Source organism: Engystomops pustulosus, chromosome 4, assembly GCF_040894005.1.
Source record: "Engystomops pustulosus chromosome 4, aEngPut4.maternal, whole genome shotgun sequence".
Taxonomy (NCBI): Eukaryota; Metazoa; Chordata; class Amphibia; order Anura; family Leptodactylidae; genus Engystomops; species Engystomops pustulosus.
Window position 1 is genome coordinate 188,666,926 of NC_092414.1, and position 22,835 is coordinate 188,689,760.

Genomic DNA, 22,835 nt, shown 5'->3' on the forward strand with positions numbered 1-22,835 from the left:
GGCTTATACTCAGGTCGGCTTATACTCGAGTATATAGGGTATATGCCCAGAACTGATCTGCATATTCCAGACGAGGCCTATATAATGCTTTGTATAAAACTAATATTACATCCCAATCCCAAGAGTCCATACCACATACCAAGATCTTGCTGGCTTTAGCGTCAGCTAATTAGCATTGCACATCGTCAATTGTACACCCAGTTCCTTCTAAACAGGGAGCTCCCCCATATTTACCCCTGGGACATATATTGTACATGGATTATTAGCCCCCAGGTGCATAACCTTACATTTTCCATCTTAAACCGCATTTGCCAACTTGATGCCCAAACACTTTGTCCAAGTCAACTTATCTGCTACATGTTTGTTATTATTTATGTCCTGCTCCTCACACCCCTAGCCTGTAGAAGTATACCACTGAGACCTTCCGCACACAACCTTTTTTAAGACGTAAAAAAAGCTATTGCACATTTTTTTGCGTCTAAAAATGGCCCCATTGACTTTAGTAGGAAATACGAATATGTATCTGGTCACCGTATTTCTCACAGCACCGTTAATTGCCCATAAAAAAATAATGTCCTAATTTTTGATGTTTATGCGGTATGGTCTCTCCACGTAAAGGGTCCGTTTTTGTGTTGGGTTGCCCAGGACACCAGGTCACATAGGTGCCAGCCCACCATATTTTTTTTGCGGATACTTCCAGTTTGCCGAGGCATATGGGTTACATACGGGTGACACGTATCCCGTTTTTGTATCCATGACTTGGAGTAGTGGCTGCAGACTCCTGGATCTTTCGGCTTGGATGCAGACTGTTCGTCAGTCTCTTTGGCGGTGCCTATTGCAGGAGCCATTGTACTCTCTCTTCTTTGTCTGCATTGTAATTGTGAAACCATAATTATTCAGACAAATACACAGTCAGAGATGAAATGCTAGAATACTATGTTCCTGCTTTCATGCTAAACAGCCATTATGCTGGAAGAATAGGGAAATTGAGGTGTGTATAGAAAAATAAAATCAATGGCTCATAATTGTGCAGTGATATGGATTGGATTTAGTGCCTGTTCCTGTGTTACACTGAGCTAACAAGACAGGATGTCCCGTCCCCCTCTGGTGTGTGCACTGTGTGCCGTGTCTGTTTAGGTTCACACGACCTCTCCCCCCAGCACTGGAGCGGCCCCCTCTCTCCCAAAGCTCTGCTGGGACATTGAGGTCAGGGGGCGGCGGGGACGCACTATGTATATGTGCCTGCGGCCTGTCGTCTGTATGTAAGCAGCGTGGCCTGTGGCATGTACAGAGGGCTACACTATGTCAGCTCCATCCTGGTTTATTTTCCAGTATAAATGATTAAGTTGCCTGGATTCCTTGTCTCATAAAACCCCCTAAGGGGCTCACAAGCTTTATAATAATAATAATAATCTTTATTTATATAGTGCCATCATATTCCGCAGGACTTTACAAATCATTTTACAACACTAAACATTAATAAGAAGAATTATCTTTAATTATACAGCGCCATACACATCCACAGCATTTTACAGATTATGGGGGGGGGACATATACAAATAAAATAAGACCTTACAGAGTAAAAACAGTCATATGGAACAATAGGAGTGAGGGCCCTGATCACCAGAGCTTAGTGCAGCATTTGAGCTGGGTATATTATAATACAGTATAGTATATGTAGCATAATACAGCTGACACTTGTCATATCTGTTCGTGAGCCCTCTCCATACATCCCTTCACTCCTGGTTGACATAATTTTACATTGACCAATCATGAAGATGCTATAAAAAATGTAAAATGACCTGCAAAGTCATATGCAAATAGTCAGGCCTTTTCCCTGAAATGAGTTACTTTTAAAGGCTTGAAAAAGAGCTCCACTTCAGATGTCCCTTTATTGTCCCTTATGTTCCTTATGTTCCCTTATGTTCCTTTATTGTCCCTTATGTACCTAGAAGCTTGCTTTGTAGGATCATATAAAAAAATTAAAATATTATTTATATCTTAGCTTTTATCTTTGCTTCTGTACTGAGAGGGACACTTGTCGATTAGTTTGCCAAACCTTGGTCTTTGTTATCAAGATTTGTGCAAATTTGCAATAGCGACCCCACTACTTCATAGGTGTTTCTTAACCCTCTCACCCAGAAGTATTTTAGATTTCAGAGGCATCAAGTAGAAATTACTCTGGTACTGGACTGAGAGTTGTGACAGTACTGAGAGAGTAAGCTGCAATGAGAAGATGGTTGGGAAGTAAGGAAGTAATGTACTACGAGGGAAACCCCAGGAGAGGAACCTTAAAAGGAAACCTGTCATGTGAGGTCATGTAGCAGAGGAGCTCTGTACTCCCCTGGCAAAAACCTGCTACACAACTGCACAGCGTGCTCTCCTGATGGGGAATCGGCACCACCTCAATAATCATCAAGACCGCAGCCTTGAGCGGGGCCACCTACGCAGCTCCCTCCCTGGATATTTTCCACCGTTGGCTGCCCGAATCCCCTCCTTCTAATATGGCATTATAGAGCCACAAGTCTCCTGAGGTACTCCATCTCCCCTATATTGTCTTCTGGGCTGTCCTACCAATCCAGAATCATCCCTCCCAGCCTTTTCTTTTCTCGTCTTGTCTCCTGCACTCCAGATCCTCCTTACCAACTATTAGCCTGGAAGACCCCTATATGCCACCTTCTCCAAGCACACCACTTGCTGCCCCTTGGGCTGCTACTCTCTTGAGCCCAATATTTGGACCATGTGGTTTTACTGGGTGCGGCCCTATCGCTTCATACACGGTGAATTACACTCTCTGCAGACTCCAACTATTAGGACTTACAGCCCTACTGCTCCGAGTCACCAGACATGCAGTCTCTCTTCTCTGGTCTGTTGTGGGCACATATTCAACAACTTCCGACTAAACAAGATTTCCATGATCATATAGCTGAAGTAAAGGAAGGCTGTAGATACAAAATTGTGTCTGTTCACCATGATGTTCAACAAGTGGCATGCAGAGTTGTCAAACTTGAATGACCGTATCTCTGCACACTCAGTAGTGGTTGACCTGCAGGAGAGGGTGATAGAGCAATCTTCCCTACCCAATTTGCATGCGGTTCTGAAGGAATACAGCTTTCTCTCTGGGTATAAAACAAACACTACTAAAACTGCATATTCACCATGTGTAATACTCTTTTTATTCCCTACAGTATTCCTGGACTATGCTGATCTTTTTATTAGCTGGATCTTTGTTTTTCATCTGCCTCAATGAACTACATTGCTATGGACTGCTGTTTGTTGTACCGTAGTCCGCATGTGTCCTGCATGATCCTTATCTGACTTGAGGGCATTGTATATTTCCCTTGTTTATTTTATTGTAAATTTCCAAAATTTCAAAAGTAAAAAAAAAATAATGAAAACTTTCAGCAGAAATTAACTTGGAAAATCAGTGTATTGTCAAGCAGACTTCTTCCAGTTTGTGTTTCTTTCATGGACCACATTGGTGGCATCATCTAGAAAATTACCTTTGGAGTGAAATGTAAATCGGTTGGATGAGGTCACAGAGAGTTTAGGACTGAAATCAATTTTTCCCATCCTCAGAATAACCCTCTTCGCTGTACTTCACACCTTCTTCACACAAATCTTTTAAAACTCATACATTGCAAGCATTTTTGGTGAACCCCTTTAAGTCCTCTGAAGGCTTCATAAAAAGTTGGTGACGCATCATCATGATAATTAGAATAATACAGACTACAGTGAAGTTAAGGATAACTTCTAAGATACTAAAGTTATATAATAAAGTGAATTAATGCTATCTTTTGTGTCCTTTATCTTGGCAAATAATTAACTTAATTGGCATCAATTACAGTTACGTAATGATTTTCACTCTCCAACTTCTACTGGTGTTTTGTCCATGGAAAATGTGCGGCCATTAATTGCCCAGCCAAAAGCCTCTCACTCAGCCAAACAAGTTCCCTACACTGAACTGAAGAGACCCAACCAGGTCGAAACAGTGCTGTCTACAGTTGGTAGTCTGTTCCTTCTGGGATGGTTTTAATCCTGCATCATGTCACAAGACTTCCTGAAGGTCATTCTTGATGTCAAAGTAGCTGCCTTACAACATAGCTAAAATGTGTGTGGTTTTCCTTATCCTATCATGGAAAACATATTTGCATATTTTTGTATGAGGTGTTCTCCTTTATGGGACAGTTGGACTTTCCGCACTTGACAGTTGCCATATAATTAGAAACAAATATCCATGTGAACTCTTACTTCTCAACCAAAAGCCTCTCACTCAGCCAAACCAGTTCCCTACACTGTACTGAAGAGACCAAATTTTTTTTTAATGATCTCATAGAGGGATTACACAGTAGAGTTTCAATATTTGCAAATGATACTAAGCTCTGTAAAGTAACTAACACAGAAGAGGATAGTATTCTGTTACAGAGGGATTTTTTGAAAGTCCGAGGGTTGGACGGAGTAAGTGCTAATGAATAATAATGATCTTTATTTATATAGTGCCATCCAATTCAATTGCGCTTTACAGATTCTAGGGAACATATACAAATAAAATAAGACCTTACAGAGTAATAACAGTCATATGAAACAAAAGGAGTGAGGGCCCTGCTTTCAAGAGCTTACAGTCTATGACCCAAGAAGTATAAGAGCTTGTATAATGGTCCAGCCATTTTTTATGAGGGAATGGAATAAAAATAAAGTAATAGGCAAAAATCTTATCTATAAAATCCAAAGTCAGTGGGACTGCAGAGAAGCATTTTCCCGGATAACAGACAGGGGAAGTACCCAGAATTGGTTAATAAAGAGTTTAAGTTGGATGCAGTTAGCAAGTGTGATAGACCTTCCTGAATAAATGGGTTTTAAGAGCACGTTTGGAGCTTTAGGGGTTGGGTATTAGTCTGATAGACCGGGTTAGGGCAGAATTAACTTTTAACTTTTTATACCTAAACACAGTGTCGGTCTGGGCCACTGGTTATTGGAGAGGCAGCTCTACCATCACCATAAACAGCAGGCATCCTCTACAGCTAGAGGAAAGGTGGTTCTACCATCACCATAGACAGGGGGCATCATCTACACCAGGGGTCCCCAAACTTTTTACATAGGGGGCCGTTTCTCTCAGACTGTTGGAGGGCCGGACTAAAGTTTAAAAATAAATAGCGGTACATGTGATCTCATCCGTGATACATTGCCCCCTCAATTAATTATTTAATATACTGCACCCCCGTGTGAACTATTTTATATATTGGCCCAATTAATTAATTGGATAATGCTGCCTTCTCCTCCCATTAATTACTAGACTGCCCCTCATAATTAATTATTTCCTAGCGCCCCCCCCCCATTAATTATTTCATATGCTGACCTCCACCATTAATTATTTCGTATGCTGCACCCACCATTAATTATTTCCTATGCTGCTCTCCACCATTAATTATTTCCTATGCTGCCCCCACCATAAATTATTTCCTATGCTGCCCTCCACCATTATTTCCTATGCTGCCCTCCACCATTAATTATTTCCTATGCTGCCCTCCACCATTAATTATTTCCTATGCTGCCCCACCATTAATTATTTCCTATGCTGCCCTCCACCATCAATTATTTCATGCTGCCCCTCCATTAATTTTTTCCAATACTGCCCCTCCATAATTAATTATTTCCTATGCTGCCCCCCACGTTAATTATTTTCTATGCTGCCCCCACCATTAATTATTTCCTATGCTGCCCTCCACCATCAATTATTTCATATGCTGCCCCTCCATTAATTTTTTCCAATACTGCCCCTCCATCATTAATTATTTCCCATGCTGCCCCTCACCATTAATTATTTCCTATGCTGCCCCCCACCATTAATTATTTCCTATGCTGCCCCTCCATTATAAATTATTTTCTGATGCCCCTCCATCATAAATTTATTTTCTAATGCCCCTCCATCAAAAATTATTTTCTGATTCTCCTCCATCATAAATTATTTTTTGATGCCCCTCCACATTTAATAATTTTATATAATGCCCCCTTAATAAATTATTTTTTTTATGTCAGGGCCCCCCGGCCACCACAATCTATTTGCTGCTGGTTAAAAAAAAATAAAAACCTATACTCACCTCTGGCAGCAGCTCCCGCGTCTTCTTTCTTCTGGCTGCTGCCGGACAGGAAGGGGTGCGCGCATCCTGGTTCAAGGAGCGATATGCGCCGGGGTTGTCTTCCGGGCACATCGCTCCACCTGCAGTAATAGTGCTCGAGCGGACACATCGGCCGCATCGATCGCTATTCAGTGACGGGCAGGAGCTTCACTCCATTGCCTGGATGTGGCGGGGGCTGGATAAAAACGGTCCGCGGGCCGCATGTGGCCCGCGGGCTGTAGTTTGGGGACCACTGATCTACAACTAGAGGAGAGGCAACTCTTCCATCACCATAGACAGGGGGTATCCACTCCACCTGGAGGAGTGGCAGTTCTTTCATCACTATAGACAGGAGGCATCCTCTACACCTAGATGAGAGCCGGTTCTACCATAGACAGGAGGCATCCTCTACACCTAGATGAGAGCTAGTTCTACCATCACCATAGACAGCAGGCATCCTCTACACCTAGAGGAGAGGAGGTTCTACCATAACAATAGACAGTGGGCATCCTCTACACCTAGAGGAGAGGAGATTCTACCATCATCATAGACAGGGGGCATCCTCTACACCTAGAGGAGAGGTCGTTCTACCATCACCATAGACCGGGAGCATCCTCCACATCTAGAGGAGAGGCGGCTCTACCATCAGTATAGACAGGGGGCGACCTCTACACCTAGAGGAGAGGCGGTTCTACCATCACCATAGACAGGGGGCATCCTCTACACCTAGAGGAGAGGAGATTCTACCATCATCATAGACAGGGGGCATCCTCTACACCTAGAGGAGAGGGGGTTCTACTCTCACCATAGACAGGTCCTCTACACCTAGAGGAGAGGAGGTTCTACCATCACCATAGACAGGGGACATCCTCTACACCTAGAGGAGAGGCAACTCTTCCATCACCATAGACAGGGGGTATCCACTCCACCTGGAGGAGTGGCAGTTCTTTCATCACTATAGACAGGAGGCATCTTCTACACCTAGATGAGAGCCGGTTCTACCATCACCATAGACAGGAGGCATCCTCTACACCTAGATGAGAGCTGGTTCTACCATCACCATAGACAGCAGGCATCCTCTACACCTAGAGGAGAGGAGGTTCTACCATCACCATAGACAGGGGGCATCCTCTACACCTAGAGGAGAGGGGGTTCTACTCTCACCATAGACAGGTCCTCTACACCAAGAGGAGAGGAGGTTCTACCATCACCATAGACAGGGGACATCATCTACACCTAGAGGAGAGGCAGTTCTACCATCACCATAGACAGGGGGCATCATCTACACCTAGAGGAGAGGCAGTTCTACCATCACCATAGACAGGGGACATTCTCTACACCTAGAGAAGAGGTGGTTCTACCATCACCATAGACAGGGGGCATCCACTACACCTAGAGGAGAGGCGGTTCTACCATCACCATAGACAGGGGACATCCTCTACACCTAGAGGAGAGCCAGTTCTACCATCACCATAGACAGGGGGCATCCTCTACACCTAGAGAAAAGACGGTTCCACCATCACCATAGACAGGGGGCATCCTCCACACCTAGAGGAGAGGCGGTTCTACCATCACCATAGACAGGGGGCATCCTCTACACCTAGAGAAGAGGTGGTTCTACCATCACCATAGACAGGGGACATCCTCTACACCTAGAGGAGAGCCGGTTCTGCCATCACCATAGACAGGGGGCATCCTCTACACCTAGAGAAAAGACGGTTCCACCATCACCATAAACAGGGGGCATCCTCTTTACCTAGAGAAGAGGTGGTTCTCCATCACAATAGATTAAATCTACTTTTAACATTAACTTTTAAAATAACAAATCAACTTGTAACATTATGCTCATGAATCTGAAGGGTTCTGGGAAGTGTCAGCAGAGCTATATCATGATGTAGCTTCACAGGCTGTTACACTGTGCAGAAGCAGCTCCACCCTCCCACTCTGTGCTGAAACGTCCTCTGCTGCAGTGAGATTCCATTAGGCAGAGGGAGGAAGTGCTGGGAGAGCCTGGGGTGGTGGTGGGGGGAGAGGATGAGATAGTGAATAATAGCCTGTGAATACAAAGCAAAGATCTGCTCCAGTAATGCCCCTAGTGCCCTTCAGGCTCATTTGCATAGTTTAAAATGTTGATTTTACAAGGAAGGAGGCCATAGATAACAACTATAAGAAGGTTACCACAGTCACGGTGCCTGGATCTATGAGTAAGTGAGCCTGGTTTATCATGATGGAGTTTGATGGCAGATGATTTCCTTTAGGATATTTTTTGCCTTTTAAAAGGAAGCATCCAACTGATTTAGGAATAAGTAGCACATTGCATAAAATTCTGTTCACATCTGTGTATAGGTCCTGTCAAGTTGTCCATCATATTGATATGAAAAGTATTGCTGCATTTTGCTTCTCAAACACAATGAAATATGAGATGCAGGCTCGGATCACATCCCCATTAGGGTCTATCAGGTGCCATATATCTTACCCATCCCCGTTACATCTATATACTTATACAGACACTCTGCTGCTTCCCTGCCTTATGTCAAAACAAACAAGACTCTATCCCTTATGGCGATGCTTATTTTATCTGTGTGACTCCATGGCATGTGTATCTCTGGCTGCCGCGCTCCTGTCTGTGTCATCTTGTATAATATCATTAAAGTCTCGTGCCCGCAGGGGCTCAGGGTTCCTTCAGAGTTTGAAGCAGGACAGCCAGGGACTGCAGGCAGCTAGTGGGGCAATTTATTACCACCAAATCCAATCGGCTTTGTGAGAGGCGTTTGATTACCCTCATAGACCCGGCTCATCTCCACAAGGAAATTCAATTTGGTTTGAACTGCCAACGTCTAAATTGCATTAATGAATATTCCAACTATCACATGCAGTAAGGAAATTCAGGATTCGCCCACAGTGCAAAGGGTGACACTAGCCAAACATAGCAGGAACTTCTAGGAGAGCTGCAAGAGAAATAGCTCGATCGGAAATAGAGAAACAACAACAACAACACGGTAATGTTACCTTCTACATAATATGGACATAACGTAATCCTTATGCCAGCTGCACACGGTTAGGCCATTGTTCAATGGCTTATACCAAGTATAATAGTTATCCACTATCCTCTACATAGGAGATAACACCCTATATAATGGGGTTCTGACAGCTGGGATATCCACCGATCACAAGGGACCCATTACCCCTAATTTATTTTGAAGGGACAACACACTGATTGCAAACCTAGATGGTTTCATTAGCCATTACATTTTGCTGACCTATATGTGACAGAAGTAAACCCCTATCTATCTTCACTACCCCTAAAACAAGAATGTGGCACAGAAGAACGTGAATACATTTTTGAAACTTTTAGAAAGATCTCTATAAGAATAACATCCTGCAAACCCTCTTCTCTGATGGTGAAGAGACATGGTCAATGACTATACCGCAGTCATAGATTAAAATCATGAATGGCTTGCAAGGTCCCCGATCATGCCAGCTCATTCCCAGGTCCGTTTGAAGTTCTCCACTGACCATCTGGATGATCAAGAGAGAAGGTCATGTGATCAGATGAGACCAACATAGAACTTTTTAGTATCAATTCCACTTGCGGGGTATTGAGCAAGAAGAAGGATACCATAAGATTACCATTCTAAATGGGAAGCATGAGGGGGGTTTTCTGCAAAAGTGACAGGACGGGGCCGTGTTCACCTCCTCCATTCTTTAGCAGGGCCGCCATCATGGGGGTCTAGTGGACTGTATTCAAGCCCCCCCCAATTTTCCATTAAAAAAGAGGTGCCCAAGTGGTACAGTACCCACAACCCCCCCCCTCCCTGCCCACGTCCCATTGTCGTATATATATGATTTGCCATCAGTCTGAAAAAAATCTATACTAACCTTTTGGCTTCTTCTCCCCAGCCCCATGACTCTATCTTCTCCTCTTCCGGCCCCACTGTGGACATTGCATTAATGATATGTGGGGGGATTTATGTAAAGTGGGGCATCTGGGGTGGACAGTTCATTAAAGGGGGGGGCATCTGAGGTGGACATTTTATTAAAGAGGGGCATCTGCTGTGAACTGGGGAGGGCTGACTGAGGAGGCATGTTCTGGGTTGCCATCTACATACTGAGTGGGCACGTGTAGGGGCTATCCATATACTGAGTGGGAAATTGCAGGGACTATCCATATACTGAGTGGGCGTGTGCAGGGGCTATCCATGTACTGAGTGGGCGTGTCCAGGGGCTATCCATGTACTGAGTGGGCAGGTGCAGGGGCTATCCATGTACTGAGTGGGCAGGTGCAGGGGCTATCCATGTACTGAGTGGGAAGGTGCAGGGTCTATCCATTACTGAGTGGGCACGTGCAGGGGCTATCCATGTACTGAGTGGGCACGTGCAGGGGCTATCCATGTACTGAGTGGGCACGTGCAGGGGCTATCCATGTACTCAGCGGGCACGTGCAGGGGCTATCCATGTACTCAGCGGGCACGTGCAGGGGCTATCCATGTACTGAGTGGGCACGTGCAGGGGCTATCCATGTACTCAGTGGGCACGTGCAGGGGCTATCCATGTACTCAGTGGGCACGTGCAGGGGCTATCCATGTACTCAGTGGGCACGTGCAGGGGCTATCCATGTACTGAGTGGGCACGTGCAGGGGCTATCCATGTACTCAGCGGGCACGTGCAGGGGCTATCCATGTACTCAGTGGGCACGTGCAGGGGCTATCCATGTACTCAGTGGGTACGTGCAGGGGCTGTCTACACTCACCGGCCACTTTATTAGGTACACCTGTCCAACTGCTCGTTAACACTTAATTTCAGAAACCTCCAATAACGCTAGCAGACACTGCCGCGATGTACACTAGAAATGCCTGACCGCTCTGAAACCGGTCCAGTGTATTCGTGAGGGGGCAGTCCGAGGCAATGCCTCTTCCCCTGACCGCCCAACCTACTCCATAGGCCGGTGATGACTACCGAGCATCATCCTGCCCCCTCCAGAATTCCTAGTGGTGACCTTGTTCTTTAGTGTGGCAGGTCGGGTGACACCGCGGACCTCATAGTGCGGACCCTGTAGTTACGCCCCTGGGCCTCTCCATTTTTTGTAGGTGGGAAAATTTGCAAACTCGACCTGGGATCACAATCTTATGTCATTTCCCCCACTATAGCTATCTACCTTCTTCTAGCATCTGTATCTAAGTTGCATTGTTAGAAAATATGTATTATTGATGTGTTTAAAAGTTGTTGTTTTTAGCACGGTAGGGGGAGTTCTATCTTTTGGTATGTGTTTCATGTTTTCCAAGAACTTTTATATCACTCACCCATGTGAAGAAAGTATTATTGGGCATGATAAAGTATTGAGTGTTATACACACATACACACTTACAGAGGTAGAGAGTCTGTTTTGAAGGAACTTTTGAAGGATTACTCCAGAATGTCCCACATCTTTGTGTAGTAAACCCTCCTTCCGCTGCAACATCAGGGCTTTTGTTGTCCAAATTCTGAGTCGTGGTACAATATGTACATGTTGGCCACATGACCGGTGGGACTTGCTTCTACAAGAACACGAATCAAACTTCTTCCAGCTCTGTGGAGCCAACAACCGGGTGTCAGCCGTCCTCTATTAAAATACTGAATGTTGGACAAACACTTTCATGGGCCAGATTATTACCTGAATGAATCAAGCACTGCACCGCTAATGTTGATAGGAGTAAGCAAGAAGGCAACTTTATAAAACGCAGGGCTTTGCCACAGGAATGTTATGTTAATAACCCATATTAATATTGGTTTAACCCTTGACTGTGATTATGGTGGACACAAAACCATGACAACCATGGAATCTGTAGTGTAAAGCAGATAATCTGCAGGAGTTCTGGAAAATATGATTTACAGCATCAGATAAGGAAAATCTTGCCTCTTTTGGCTACCTGGTAAGGCAGGCATATTTTCCAGAATCCCACAATAGAGCATCAATGGTTGTAAGTCTCCACACGCCTGCAAAGCAGCCTTAATTTACTTCACAACCTAAATCTGCAGGGGTGTCAGGGGTCATATTCCACCAAATATCTACTAAAAATCTATTCTGTGACTAGGTCATTGATAGATTTGGGGATAGAAATTCTCTTTATAAAAGGACCTGTCATGGAGATTTCGGACACTAAAACAGCTACACCTTTATACTGCCCCAAATCGTTTAGAGACTGTTGGTCAAGATTCAGGGTCTTCACCCATGATTAGGATAAGAGTCTCTTATAGTAAAACATTAGTTCAAGGTGTTGCAAATCTGTGGCTGCCTTCTTTTCACAAACTTTATATTCTTAAACACTTTATCCACTTAAAATGCAAATATTTTTAAGGGTTTTTTTTGTCTTTTTTCTGTAGCAAATCAGGACCAGACTACAGCAGTGGACATTTATTAGATTAAAAACTTTTCCTTATTTCTGGCGGGATTTTAATCATTTTTTTCTAAATACCTATGCAAGGATCAAATCATCCTCAGTCCCCTATATGGGGCTGCCATGTATTCCGATACTGTACTCCGACTTCTTCAATGGTGCTCTAGAAATAAAGTAACAGTACTGATGATCAACCTATTGCTTCATTCAAATAGGGAACACGAGACCCCCGTTCTTTAATCCAATTCAGTGCTAGTTTTCGGGCCAGTGCCAGTCTTTTGGAGTTTTCTTTGGGAGTTTGGCTGTGGATATTGACACCATGCAGCTCCTACGGTAGCTCTTAAATTTACTAATTTATGATTAGGGAGGAGTGGACCCATTTAATTTTGAATGTGGCCATACTCATAAATCCGATTCGGGCCCTGAACCCGGATCACTGTAACACTTGTGATCAGTGATAGCAATAATCGTGGGTGCTAAATTCTGAAATGTCGCTAACGGCATTCAAACTATTGCGGCGCATTGTACGCTGCTATTTTGCGGAGGAATGTCAATCCTCCCCAAAATAGCGTCACAGAGCATTGCCAATATTAAAATCCTGACAACCACACGCCTGATCAATTTACATGTCACCAACCTTATTGGCGGAGCGTTGGGGCTAGACCTGAACCAACAAAGTACATTAGGAACCCAAACTTTGCCATTTGGGTCCGCTCAACCCTATTTATACATTCTTCAGCTAATATTTCCCGATGGAAACTGTACCATGACTACCGTGTCTCTTCAAAGCAGGACATGAAAACAAAATTACGATTAGGATTTTAGAGGGTGCTATAAGATATTTTGCAGGGTAGAACATAAAAAACTTTTAAAACTTTTAAAGTGACTACAAGAAACTTATACATCATCCTACTTCCTAATCTGCTTTTCTATCTCTGCACATTCCTTCCTGCTCTGTTACCATAGTAATGATGTGTAGCTGCCATCACTGCACATTGCACCTCAGAGATGATGTATCACCACAACACCGTCCATACTGGATGCCCTGCAACCAACTGACTACAGCCAGACATAGTGAAGATCACATGACCTGCCCAGGCAGGTGCAGGACATCGGATGTGGTCAGTAGTGGATTATGATATAGGTGGTTGCCTGGGGCCCAAACCACACAACAAATTTTATACTCGGAAGTACCTTCACCCATGAAATCCTTGTACATCTGCTCCTGCTCTTAATACACATATACACAAGAGACATTTCAGGACCTTTGAAGGTACTCCAAAGGTCCGGAGATTGTAAACAGGCAGAAGGGACACATCCTTCATTTTCCAAGAAGCTGATTCTAGTACCACATGTAGGAAGTGATTCCAGACTTGTAGGGGCTATAATATTCATACAGCCCAGGGTCCTTGGAAGTCTTCATCCGTCCCTGGATGTGGTCATGTGACCAGTGGACATCTTCAGTCTGGTGTCTCCTTCGCAGGAACAAAATTAATAGATTGTTAAGTAGCATTTTAATTCTTCATTACAGTCTCTGTCCACAACATTTTTCTGCTAAAGGGAGCAAAATTTTAAGCAACAACTAATTACATATTAACTTATATTTTAATTACCCATTTGAATATAATTTATGCTTATTCCTGGAATACTCCCTTAAGTGCAAATGCTATGGGGCCTGGAAAATAGGGTCTAGTTTGGCTTAGTCCAGCACCTTTTACTTCTGAGGGAACCTGCACAATAAAACTGAGTGTCTTTGTAACAATAAGTTAAACAAGGGGAGAGGAAATTGGTCCAGTGAACATGGGTAAAGTATCCACTACATAGTTACTACTCTACTACAATTTCTTCCATATCATCTTCCTGAATCAGAGGTTGAAAGGCATCAATGAGCTGAAGCACAGACTTAAAGTTGTTGTCAGCAAAAAGACAATTCTAAATTGTTTGTGTAATGAAAAGTTAAACAATTTTCCAATATACTTTCTGTATCAATTCCTTGCCGTTTTGTAGATCTCTGCTTGCTGTCATTCAACAGTAAGCAATAAATGGCCATCTGATATCACACAGGTAATCAGAGCTGTCTGTTATAATGAGCTGTGCACCTGTGTGACATCACATGACCATGGAACCTTTTACAGGAAGTAAACAATGAGGCTTCCGGTTTGTCGTCAAGAATCAGCAAACCGCAAGGAATCGATACAGAAAGTATATTGGAAAATTGTATCATTTTCATTACACAATATCAATTATTTGCTGAAACTGGACAAGCCCTTTAAAGACTACAAATCCATGGGGGAAAAGTCCGTTTTTAAAGGGGTTTTCCCACGAAGACAAGTTAGTCCCTATCCATGGGATATGGCCTAACATGCTGATCAGTGGCAGCGCTCTGCAATTTCCGGCAGCTCCATAGAGATTAATGGAGCAGGACGGTCATGTGCGGCTGTCCACTCCATTAGTGAGGAGCGGCGAGGGGTTCGTAGGGATCGTTTTCGCGATCTGCTGGGATCTCAGCACTGATCAGCAAGTTAGGCCCTATCTTGTGTTTGTGGGAAAACCCCTTTAAGGAGACTGTGGAAATCGTGAAACAATGTAAGTTGGGATGCATTAGTGTTGTGGATACAGAGTTATCCCTCTACCCCCGATAATATATTATTCGGCAATACAAAATGCTAAACTGAGCAGGGGTGTAACTTGAGAGGGTGCCGTCACCCATATGGTGTCACTTTCCCATATGAGAAGACTATTTATATTAACCATACATTATAGTCGGGGGCCTGGCACAGACTTTGCACTGGGGCTCATCAGCTTCAAGTTACGCCACTGAAACTGAGATATAAAATAGAGATTTGTAACCTAAAACTTCCAATATACCCCGAGAGTGGGCTGTGCATATTGAGAGTTGTAGTGTTGCAGCCGCAGGTTGGAGAACACATTAAGCTACTACACACAAGCAGGTGATAAGACCTCCACCCCCACAGCTTGTATCTAGTAGAGCAGGAGCACACAGTTCCCATGCTCTCTGCCTATTTCAGGACCTTTTCTTCTGACCTATTTTGACTCTAATAAAATTCTTGTTTTCCCAAATTGTTTTTTTCCCTAAAGGACGCAAGTCATTATATTTAAGGAATCCTAAAAAACTCCTACAAAAATGTATCGCTTGGCAGGACATGGTCAATTACCAACAACAAAATTAGTTTAAAAATCTAAGGATTATACATCGGACCCAGACCACATCCTATAATAGAAGTAACATTTGCCAAACAAACATCTTGTAACTATAGCACCAGGATTGTGACATCTGTACAATCACAGGAACAGGATTTTGGCTTTTAACCATGCACAGGCCAGATCACCCAATTTATCAGGCAGTTTCATCCTCTTGCTCATGGAGCTGGAGCTTGGTCTGGTGTATTTCCAGTCCTGATAGATTATAAAATATGACACGTGAATGGACAACATACTACAGCCAGAGAAGGAACAGGGATGAACCGGTTAATCATACCCTTCATTTTTGGAGTGGGTTCACATCTGACAATGAAGAGGAACAGAGGTTTAACACAGCACTCCAAAAGTTAACAACATTTTGTTTCACCATCTTTCTGCAAAATTAGTTTCATCAGAAGTAAGATACAGAACACCGATCACACTTAACATTTAGCAAACCCAGACCCAGATCACACATGTAAACAGTTTTATTTGACCAAGCTCAGCTTGGATGACAATATAACATAAAAGTAGAAGATAATTCCTCATCATTAGTAAACAGAGAAGATACTGGCAGTGATGGATTTGGCTTGTCTAGTATAACTTTACATCTAGCTCTCTATACACTTACATCTCTGCCTTGGGTTTAATAAATACACAGTTCCAGGCAACGTCTTCATTGCTGGTGGTCACCAGACAGTGTGCGTCCAATGACTACAAAGAATCCGACGGAAAGCCTTTCGGAAGTCCTGGTTGAATATGGTGTAGATGACTGGATTGAGTGAGCTATTACAATACCCTATCCAGAAAAAGACTTGAAACACAGTTGGTGGGATGTAACACAACTCGGGACAGATGGCTCCTAGACTGTAAGTGAAGAAGAAAGGAAACCAGCACAAGACAAATACCCCAATGACCACAGCCAGGACAAAAGTGAACCTCTTTTCCCTGTTGATGTGGCTTTTCTTTTTCGTCATGCAGACAGTTTCTCGTGTCTTTTTTGGCAATAGAAGAACACCTTTAGGTGTAACAACAGTGTCCTTGATGGAGGGCCCATGGCCATTTGTCTCTTTAACTTTGCTTGACAGTGTTCGGTCATCTTGCTTCTCCCTTTGTGCAGAAAGGGATAGATTGTCGGCACTAGGCTTTTCTAGTGGAGTTGTACAAGTATGAACAGGTAGGTTTTCCATGGCACTTTTAGACTGGTGTTCAACACACTTTTGTTTGGGTCTGTTGCTATTCTTGTTCTTCTTGCTCCGACGAATTGCTATGACATAAATTCTCAGATACACCAGGATCATAATCAGGCAAGGTGCGAAGAAAGAGCAGATGCTGGAGGACAAAATATACCAGGAGTCCTCATTCAGCTTGCATTGAGGCTTCTCATTTTTGTGGTCTTCTTTTTTGCCTTTGTAAATCAATGGAGGCAAAGAAATTAAGGCTGCCAGAGTCCAGACCATAAGAATAATGCACTTTATCCTCCTAGGAGTCCTCTTGGAATTATACTCAATGGCTTGACTGATAGACCAGTATCTGTCCAAGCTAATAGCACACAGGTGCACAATGGAGGAGGTGCAAAACAGAACATCCAGTGCCAAGTACATCTCACACCAAGTCTTTCCAAAGTACCAGTATCCCATGAGCTCATTAGCCAAGGAGAAAGGAATAATGAGAGTAGCCACAAGGATATCTGCTGCAGCCAAAGACACCAAGAAGAGGTTTTGAGGAGCTTTCAGAGAACGACTGGTCAAAACAGCAATGATCACCAATATATTTCCAAAAATAGTGAAAAGTATCAGAAATGTAATGATTGCTGCTATAGCAGCGGTGGTTTGAATTGAGTAGAATAGCATAGATGCCATGTCTAGGACCACAAAAGAAGTTTGGTAGATCTTCCAGGATGCCAAAACCCCAGGCTAAGGAAATCTTCCTAGGATATGTTCTCGCTCCATCTGTCCACAGCTTTGTTCAAGCAAGGCTAGAAGTTCTCAGAACTTCATGGAAAGTTCAGCTGGCCAAGGCGAGGGTTGAAGGCATCAAAGAGTCATGGGTTAAGGCTACATCCAAGTGTTGTCAGAATATCCTCCTCTTCTGTTTTCAGTAAAATAAAAGGTCTTGCTTACACTTCTCACACTGTGGTGAGAAATGCAGATTTTCTGTGCTTTTAAAGTACTGAATCTTTAGGTTCTCCAGCCCCAGTGTGATGTCACCTACTCCACAGCTCAACCCTCTTTCCTAGAGGAGGGAGTCTCATATTGAATCCTCTTCACTCCACAGATTTATTCCTGAATTGTGTTCCACACAGCACTTCCTCCCGCTGTTTATTTGTTAGCAGAGAGTTTAGTGACTGCACATTACTTACAAAACCACCGGGAGCATCATTACTAATCTCTCCAGCATCCAGATAATAGCATTCTCTGCTTCAGTCACACTGCACAGACATTAATGCTCCAGCCTCCGGGATATATAACACTTGATGAAGAAAGAATCTGGATATTTTTACAGTTTATAGGTAGATCTCTGTAATATTTCAACCCGCTAGAAAAACTTCCTACAGATGCTCTAAGTCATTGACACAACGCATCGGAGATTGTGCAATATTGGAGCAATATATACCATAGGCGTATTCAATAAATAGAGCAAAGGTAACCTGTGTGCTTGTAAAAAAAAAACCAGCAGTGTTTTAACCCTTTGATTTTAGTTCAGCACCAAGGATAGCAAAGGAAACTCTGCGTCATCAGCTCCCTCTACTGATCAATTGTTGAAGCAGTAAGATATTCTACATACTAAACCCTTTGTTAAAAGGTTTATTCTGTGGATACATGGAAGCGACAACACACGATTACATCAACCGCACTGCCCGACATATAGATCATCAAGAGCAATTTCATTAGTGTCCGATGGTCCAATAACTCCTTCTACAATCACCTAGAAGATAGAAAAAGTAGACATTTAGTAATTCTTCCTCCTTCTTAGCACTTTATATTATAGAGGTTTGACAGACAACATAAATAGATCAGGGAGAGAGTTCTATGAGTTGTATACCATCCTGTCCGAGACTGCCAAAATTGCACCTCAAAAGAACAAACCAGAACCTCATAGAAAAGTGTGAACATACCCTTTGACTAGACAGGTAGACCATCTTAAACTCTGACATATTCATCGTCTAGCTTCAGCCACTCCAAAAATAAATCTGATGCAGTTTAAGACTCTCTGATCTAACTGTACACAATCCAACTATTACATTCTACACATACAGCCAGTCCCCGGGTTACATACAAGATAGGGTCTGTAGGTTTGTTCTGAAGTTGAATTTGTATGTAAGTCAGAACTGTATATTTTATCATTGTAGTCCCAGCCAGAATTTTTTTGATCTCTGTGATAATTGGATTTTAAAAATGTTGGGTTGTCATAAGAACCAGGATTAACAATAAAGCTTCATTACAGACACCTGTGATAACTGTTATAGCTGTTTATTGTAGCCTGGGACTGAAGTACAATAAATTACCAAAATCCAGAGGTCCTTTTGTAACTAGGGGTCATATGTAAGTCGAGTGTTGTTAAGTAGGGGACCGCCTGTACTTTGTGGCTGGAAGATCTCTTATCAAAGTAATATCATTATTAGACAAAAAAATCCCCAAAAAGTTACCTTTAAGATGTTACTTACATTGGAGTTACTGTACAGGAGATATTTTGGTAGCATTATTTGGGCCCAAGTCCACTTCAAATGATTTTGAGCACCAGATGACCATAAAAGTGTCTGCTCACTACCAGAAGGTAAAATATAGACATTCAGAGTCCCTTTAAAAAGAAAAAAAAGTACAGAACCTAAAGGCTATCTAAAATGCATGACAATGCCAGACTTGATAAGGTAACCCTGACCAAGAAGGTCTACATACATTAAGTAGGTTCTCCAGATGTGTCCTTAATAGGGCTAGGTCAATAGACTATGGCACATGTGCATAAGTACTCACACATGTTTTCTACATCATTATATGTAATATAATAGTCATACAAGAAGTAAACCCCCTCTAAATAAATGAGCAAATAGTTGTATCTGGAGGGCAATTGTAGGACTTACCCATAATGCTATGCCGGAAACCGTACCAAAAAGAGATACAATTAAAAGGCTGAAGTATAGGCCTCAGAAGTAAACCCTTTTGTCCTGGGACTGCCTCACCAGGGTTGCCCTTTAGTGACAGGTAGAATCCTAGTTAAATAAAAATATATGTATTCATATACAAAAAAAAACATTTGTAACTTTATTCCATACATTTAAAATCAACAAACCTACCGTGAGGTCTGAAATGGTCAACATTCCCATTAGGACTTTCCCAATGTAGTCTCCAGTCTAAATCATCATCCATGCTTTGCTTCCATCCGCAAAATCCATGTTCAAACTTACAAAATGGTTCAGTGATCTCGGAACTACTTCTCCTTCCAAGGATTAATTGATTGTCAAATATCCGCCTCAGATGGTGCTTTGAACCTAAGGTCTTTCCATGTAGTGACCTTTTCTTAACACGAGGTAGGACAAGGCTTTCACGAACACTTTTGTGGTCTTCATCAAGTACTCTCCCCGATCCAGAAGAGCTCCATGTTTCATCGGCAGGGTTCTGTTGTTGTATTTCACCAGACTTCCCAGAAGTTTGCAAAATAGTGCTTTCTTCAATTATGTCAGCTCTTGCAATAGTTTCTTTTGGTATTAAGGTGGACGTGGACAGGGCAGCCTCAGGTAACAAGCCTTCCTTACTAGTGGTAAAGGATGTAGCGTTTGTGTTCAATGAATTCAATTCTGTATTGGTGGAGGAATCTTCAGGAATAAAACCAGAGCCAGAAAAAATCTGTCCCTCTTGTATCTCTTCGCTGGGTTGCTCAGTGGAGTTCACCATTTTGGTCTCTTGACTTGATAATGAAGACGTGGACGCTGTGGTAGAAGGAGAGTGGTCAACTGGCCAAATTTCAGATTCTTCGATTGGATGAGGAGAGGGCGAGCTCACTTCTTTTTTAGCCATCAATGCTTTGATGATTGCAGCAGGAAAGCGGCTGCTAGACTTTGTTATTTTTGCTTCAGGACAAGAAGTAATAACTGAAGATGGAGCATTGAGAATCACCATATCCTTTTTGCCATCTGAAATCATAAGATATATCTTTTATAGAATCCTCTAAAATAATGGATAATGTGTCAATAATGAAGCCAGTCCTGTATTATCAGTTTGGATTTATCCCTTCCGACATATGCTAGATGGAACAAAATGAACTGAAAATGGAGTCCAATCTTTGGTACCATGTTGAAGAGCAGGATTAGCTGGGTAGATTTATCTATAAATGGGGCTGATGTATCATTGTAAGTTTTTTGGGATACATGGCATGAAAATGAAGAGATTCCTGGCACACGCCATAGAATTTGTGACTATTTGGCATTTTTGCTATAAAAATTGGCAGATTGTAGCTGAAATCTATGACAAGTAGGGCAACTACACAAGAACCTCTTCTGTGCCCAAAAGTGGACAAAATCTGCACAGATGGTTATTAAAGCCAAATCCTGCTAGCACCATTGAAAATTCATTACCTATGAGAGGGAGCATATCCGTATGGTTCAAGGGAAAGGAGGATACTGTTCGGCAAACATGATACACACCTCTGGGGAATTAGATATGAAGACGAACTCCAAGGACAGTTGTAATAAAGATATGTTCCAAACGTTAAGCTAAAGTTAGTTATATTGTTGAAGAAGGTAGAAGCCCCCCCGCCCCGATCCCCAACAATCTTTGATCTCTTCTCACCAGTTGATGGAGTAGCAGCTAGAGTATGTGTCCTGCCACCATATTTAATACAGTTGGAAATTGCTCAGGTATCTCCAGCATAGTTAATGGGGTTGTCCAGGATCTTAAAAAAAACTATATATGGCTGGGGCTCTATTTAACAATAAAACACCTCTTTCTCTACTCCAGTGCTCCACTTCTCCCACAGTAGTGCCCATCACTGCCGGAATGTTTGTTTAAAGAGGTAGGAGCTCTTGTCCCGACCACTTTATCAAGTTTAGATCTACTTGATGTGCATGTCCAGGAATCAGAGTGGTGAGGCTGTACACATAAACCAGACCTAGGTTACCTGGACTAGGAACATAGAAGAATCTGCGCATTTGTGACGTGTGGTCGGTGAGCTGAAAAACATTTTTTCTTTTATTTTAACATAGAAGAATGGAGCATATTGTTGAAAACTGCAAATATACCTTAAGATATTCTTATAGGGAACTTGTCACCATAAATTGACCTAATTAACCATTATCAGCAGATAAACACCTTCCAGATCATGTTTCTCCCATGGCTCAGTGTGTGGCATCATTCATATAATCAACTTTGGAGTATTGAAGTGGTTGTATAAAGTCAAGGAGGCAGAGAAGTCAAGCTCTCCTCACCTCTGAATGAAGGTGATCTGGTTAGTGATGTGTCTGGATATAGGGCCATCAATTAAATTAAAGGGGGGATTCTGAAGTGAGGAGAGCTTGACTTCAACGTTAAACTCTCCACCTCCTTGACTTTGTACAACCAATTACATGTCACTTCAAAGTTGATCCGATGGATGATGCCATCACACTGGGTCATGAAAAAGACATAATCTAGCATGTGTTCAGTTGCCTGACGACATACTGGTTTATTAGGTCACTTTCTGCTGACAAGGTTCCCTTTAAAACCCATTTAGAGACTAAAGTACCTGTAAAAAAAGTCGAGATTTACATTACCACAGGACATGATCACATGATCATATCATCTACCAGTGTTCAGAAAACAGTAATGCAAGAAAAACAGGAGTAAATGGCGCCAATGATAAATACCACCTGCAAGCATTTTATGGAATATCAGATAACAAATCAGAGCAGTTCTTACCTTTTGAGGGGACATATTGTGGACAGTGGTATAAAATATTTATTCGCAAAATATCAGAGTCGCTAAGTTTTATTCTTTGGCCCAAGTGGACTTTGCTGTTGCGAGCTTCCATGGATATCATGTTTGCCTTTGCGAATGCAGTGCTGAATTAATATAAAATATAAAAAAGCCAAATGTGACTACACATTTTTAGGGCAAGTTCTCACTAGCATTCGGCAGATTACATTACACATTAAAAGCGTAACTGTAAAGTT

At 42.6% G+C, this 22,835-nt stretch overlaps 2 protein-coding genes across 4 annotated transcripts in view; both read right to left on the minus strand.

Annotated features, from left to right (window-relative positions):
• Positions 1-16,158: 16,158 nt before the first annotated feature.
• ADRA2B (adrenoceptor alpha 2B) lies at positions 16,159-18,360 on the minus strand. The gene has a single exon (XM_072148920.1). The coding sequence runs from the start codon at positions 17,551-17,553 to the stop codon at positions 16,381-16,383; it is 1,173 nt and encodes a 390-aa protein (XP_072005021.1). The 5' UTR covers positions 17,554-18,360; the 3' UTR covers positions 16,159-16,380.
• Positions 18,361-18,482: 122 nt separating this feature from the next.
• The window catches only part of ASTL (astacin like metalloendopeptidase), a 32,836-nt gene continuing 28,483 nt past the window's right edge, over positions 18,483-22,835 (minus strand). For 2 of the 3 annotated variants that reach the window (XM_072148917.1, XM_072148918.1), the window contains exons 8-12: positions 22,582-22,724; positions 19,986-20,822; positions 19,773-19,901; positions 19,359-19,492; positions 18,483-18,619 (exon numbers count right to left, since the gene is read on the minus strand). In XM_072148917.1, the coding sequence (XP_072005018.1) occupies positions 18,539-18,619; positions 19,359-19,492; positions 19,773-19,901; positions 19,986-20,822; positions 22,582-22,724 (1,324 nt within the window). In that variant the 3' untranslated portion in view covers positions 18,483-18,538. The remainder of the gene's footprint in view (positions 18,620-19,358; positions 19,493-19,772; positions 19,902-19,985; positions 20,823-22,581; positions 22,725-22,835) is intronic. The other variant, XR_011855070.1, reaches the window with a different exon arrangement.

Coding starts and splice junctions, on each gene's coding strand:
- ADRA2B (XM_072148920.1), bottom strand. CDS start 17,553: ATGGCATCTATGCTATTCTACTCAATTCAAACCACCGCTGCTATAGCA.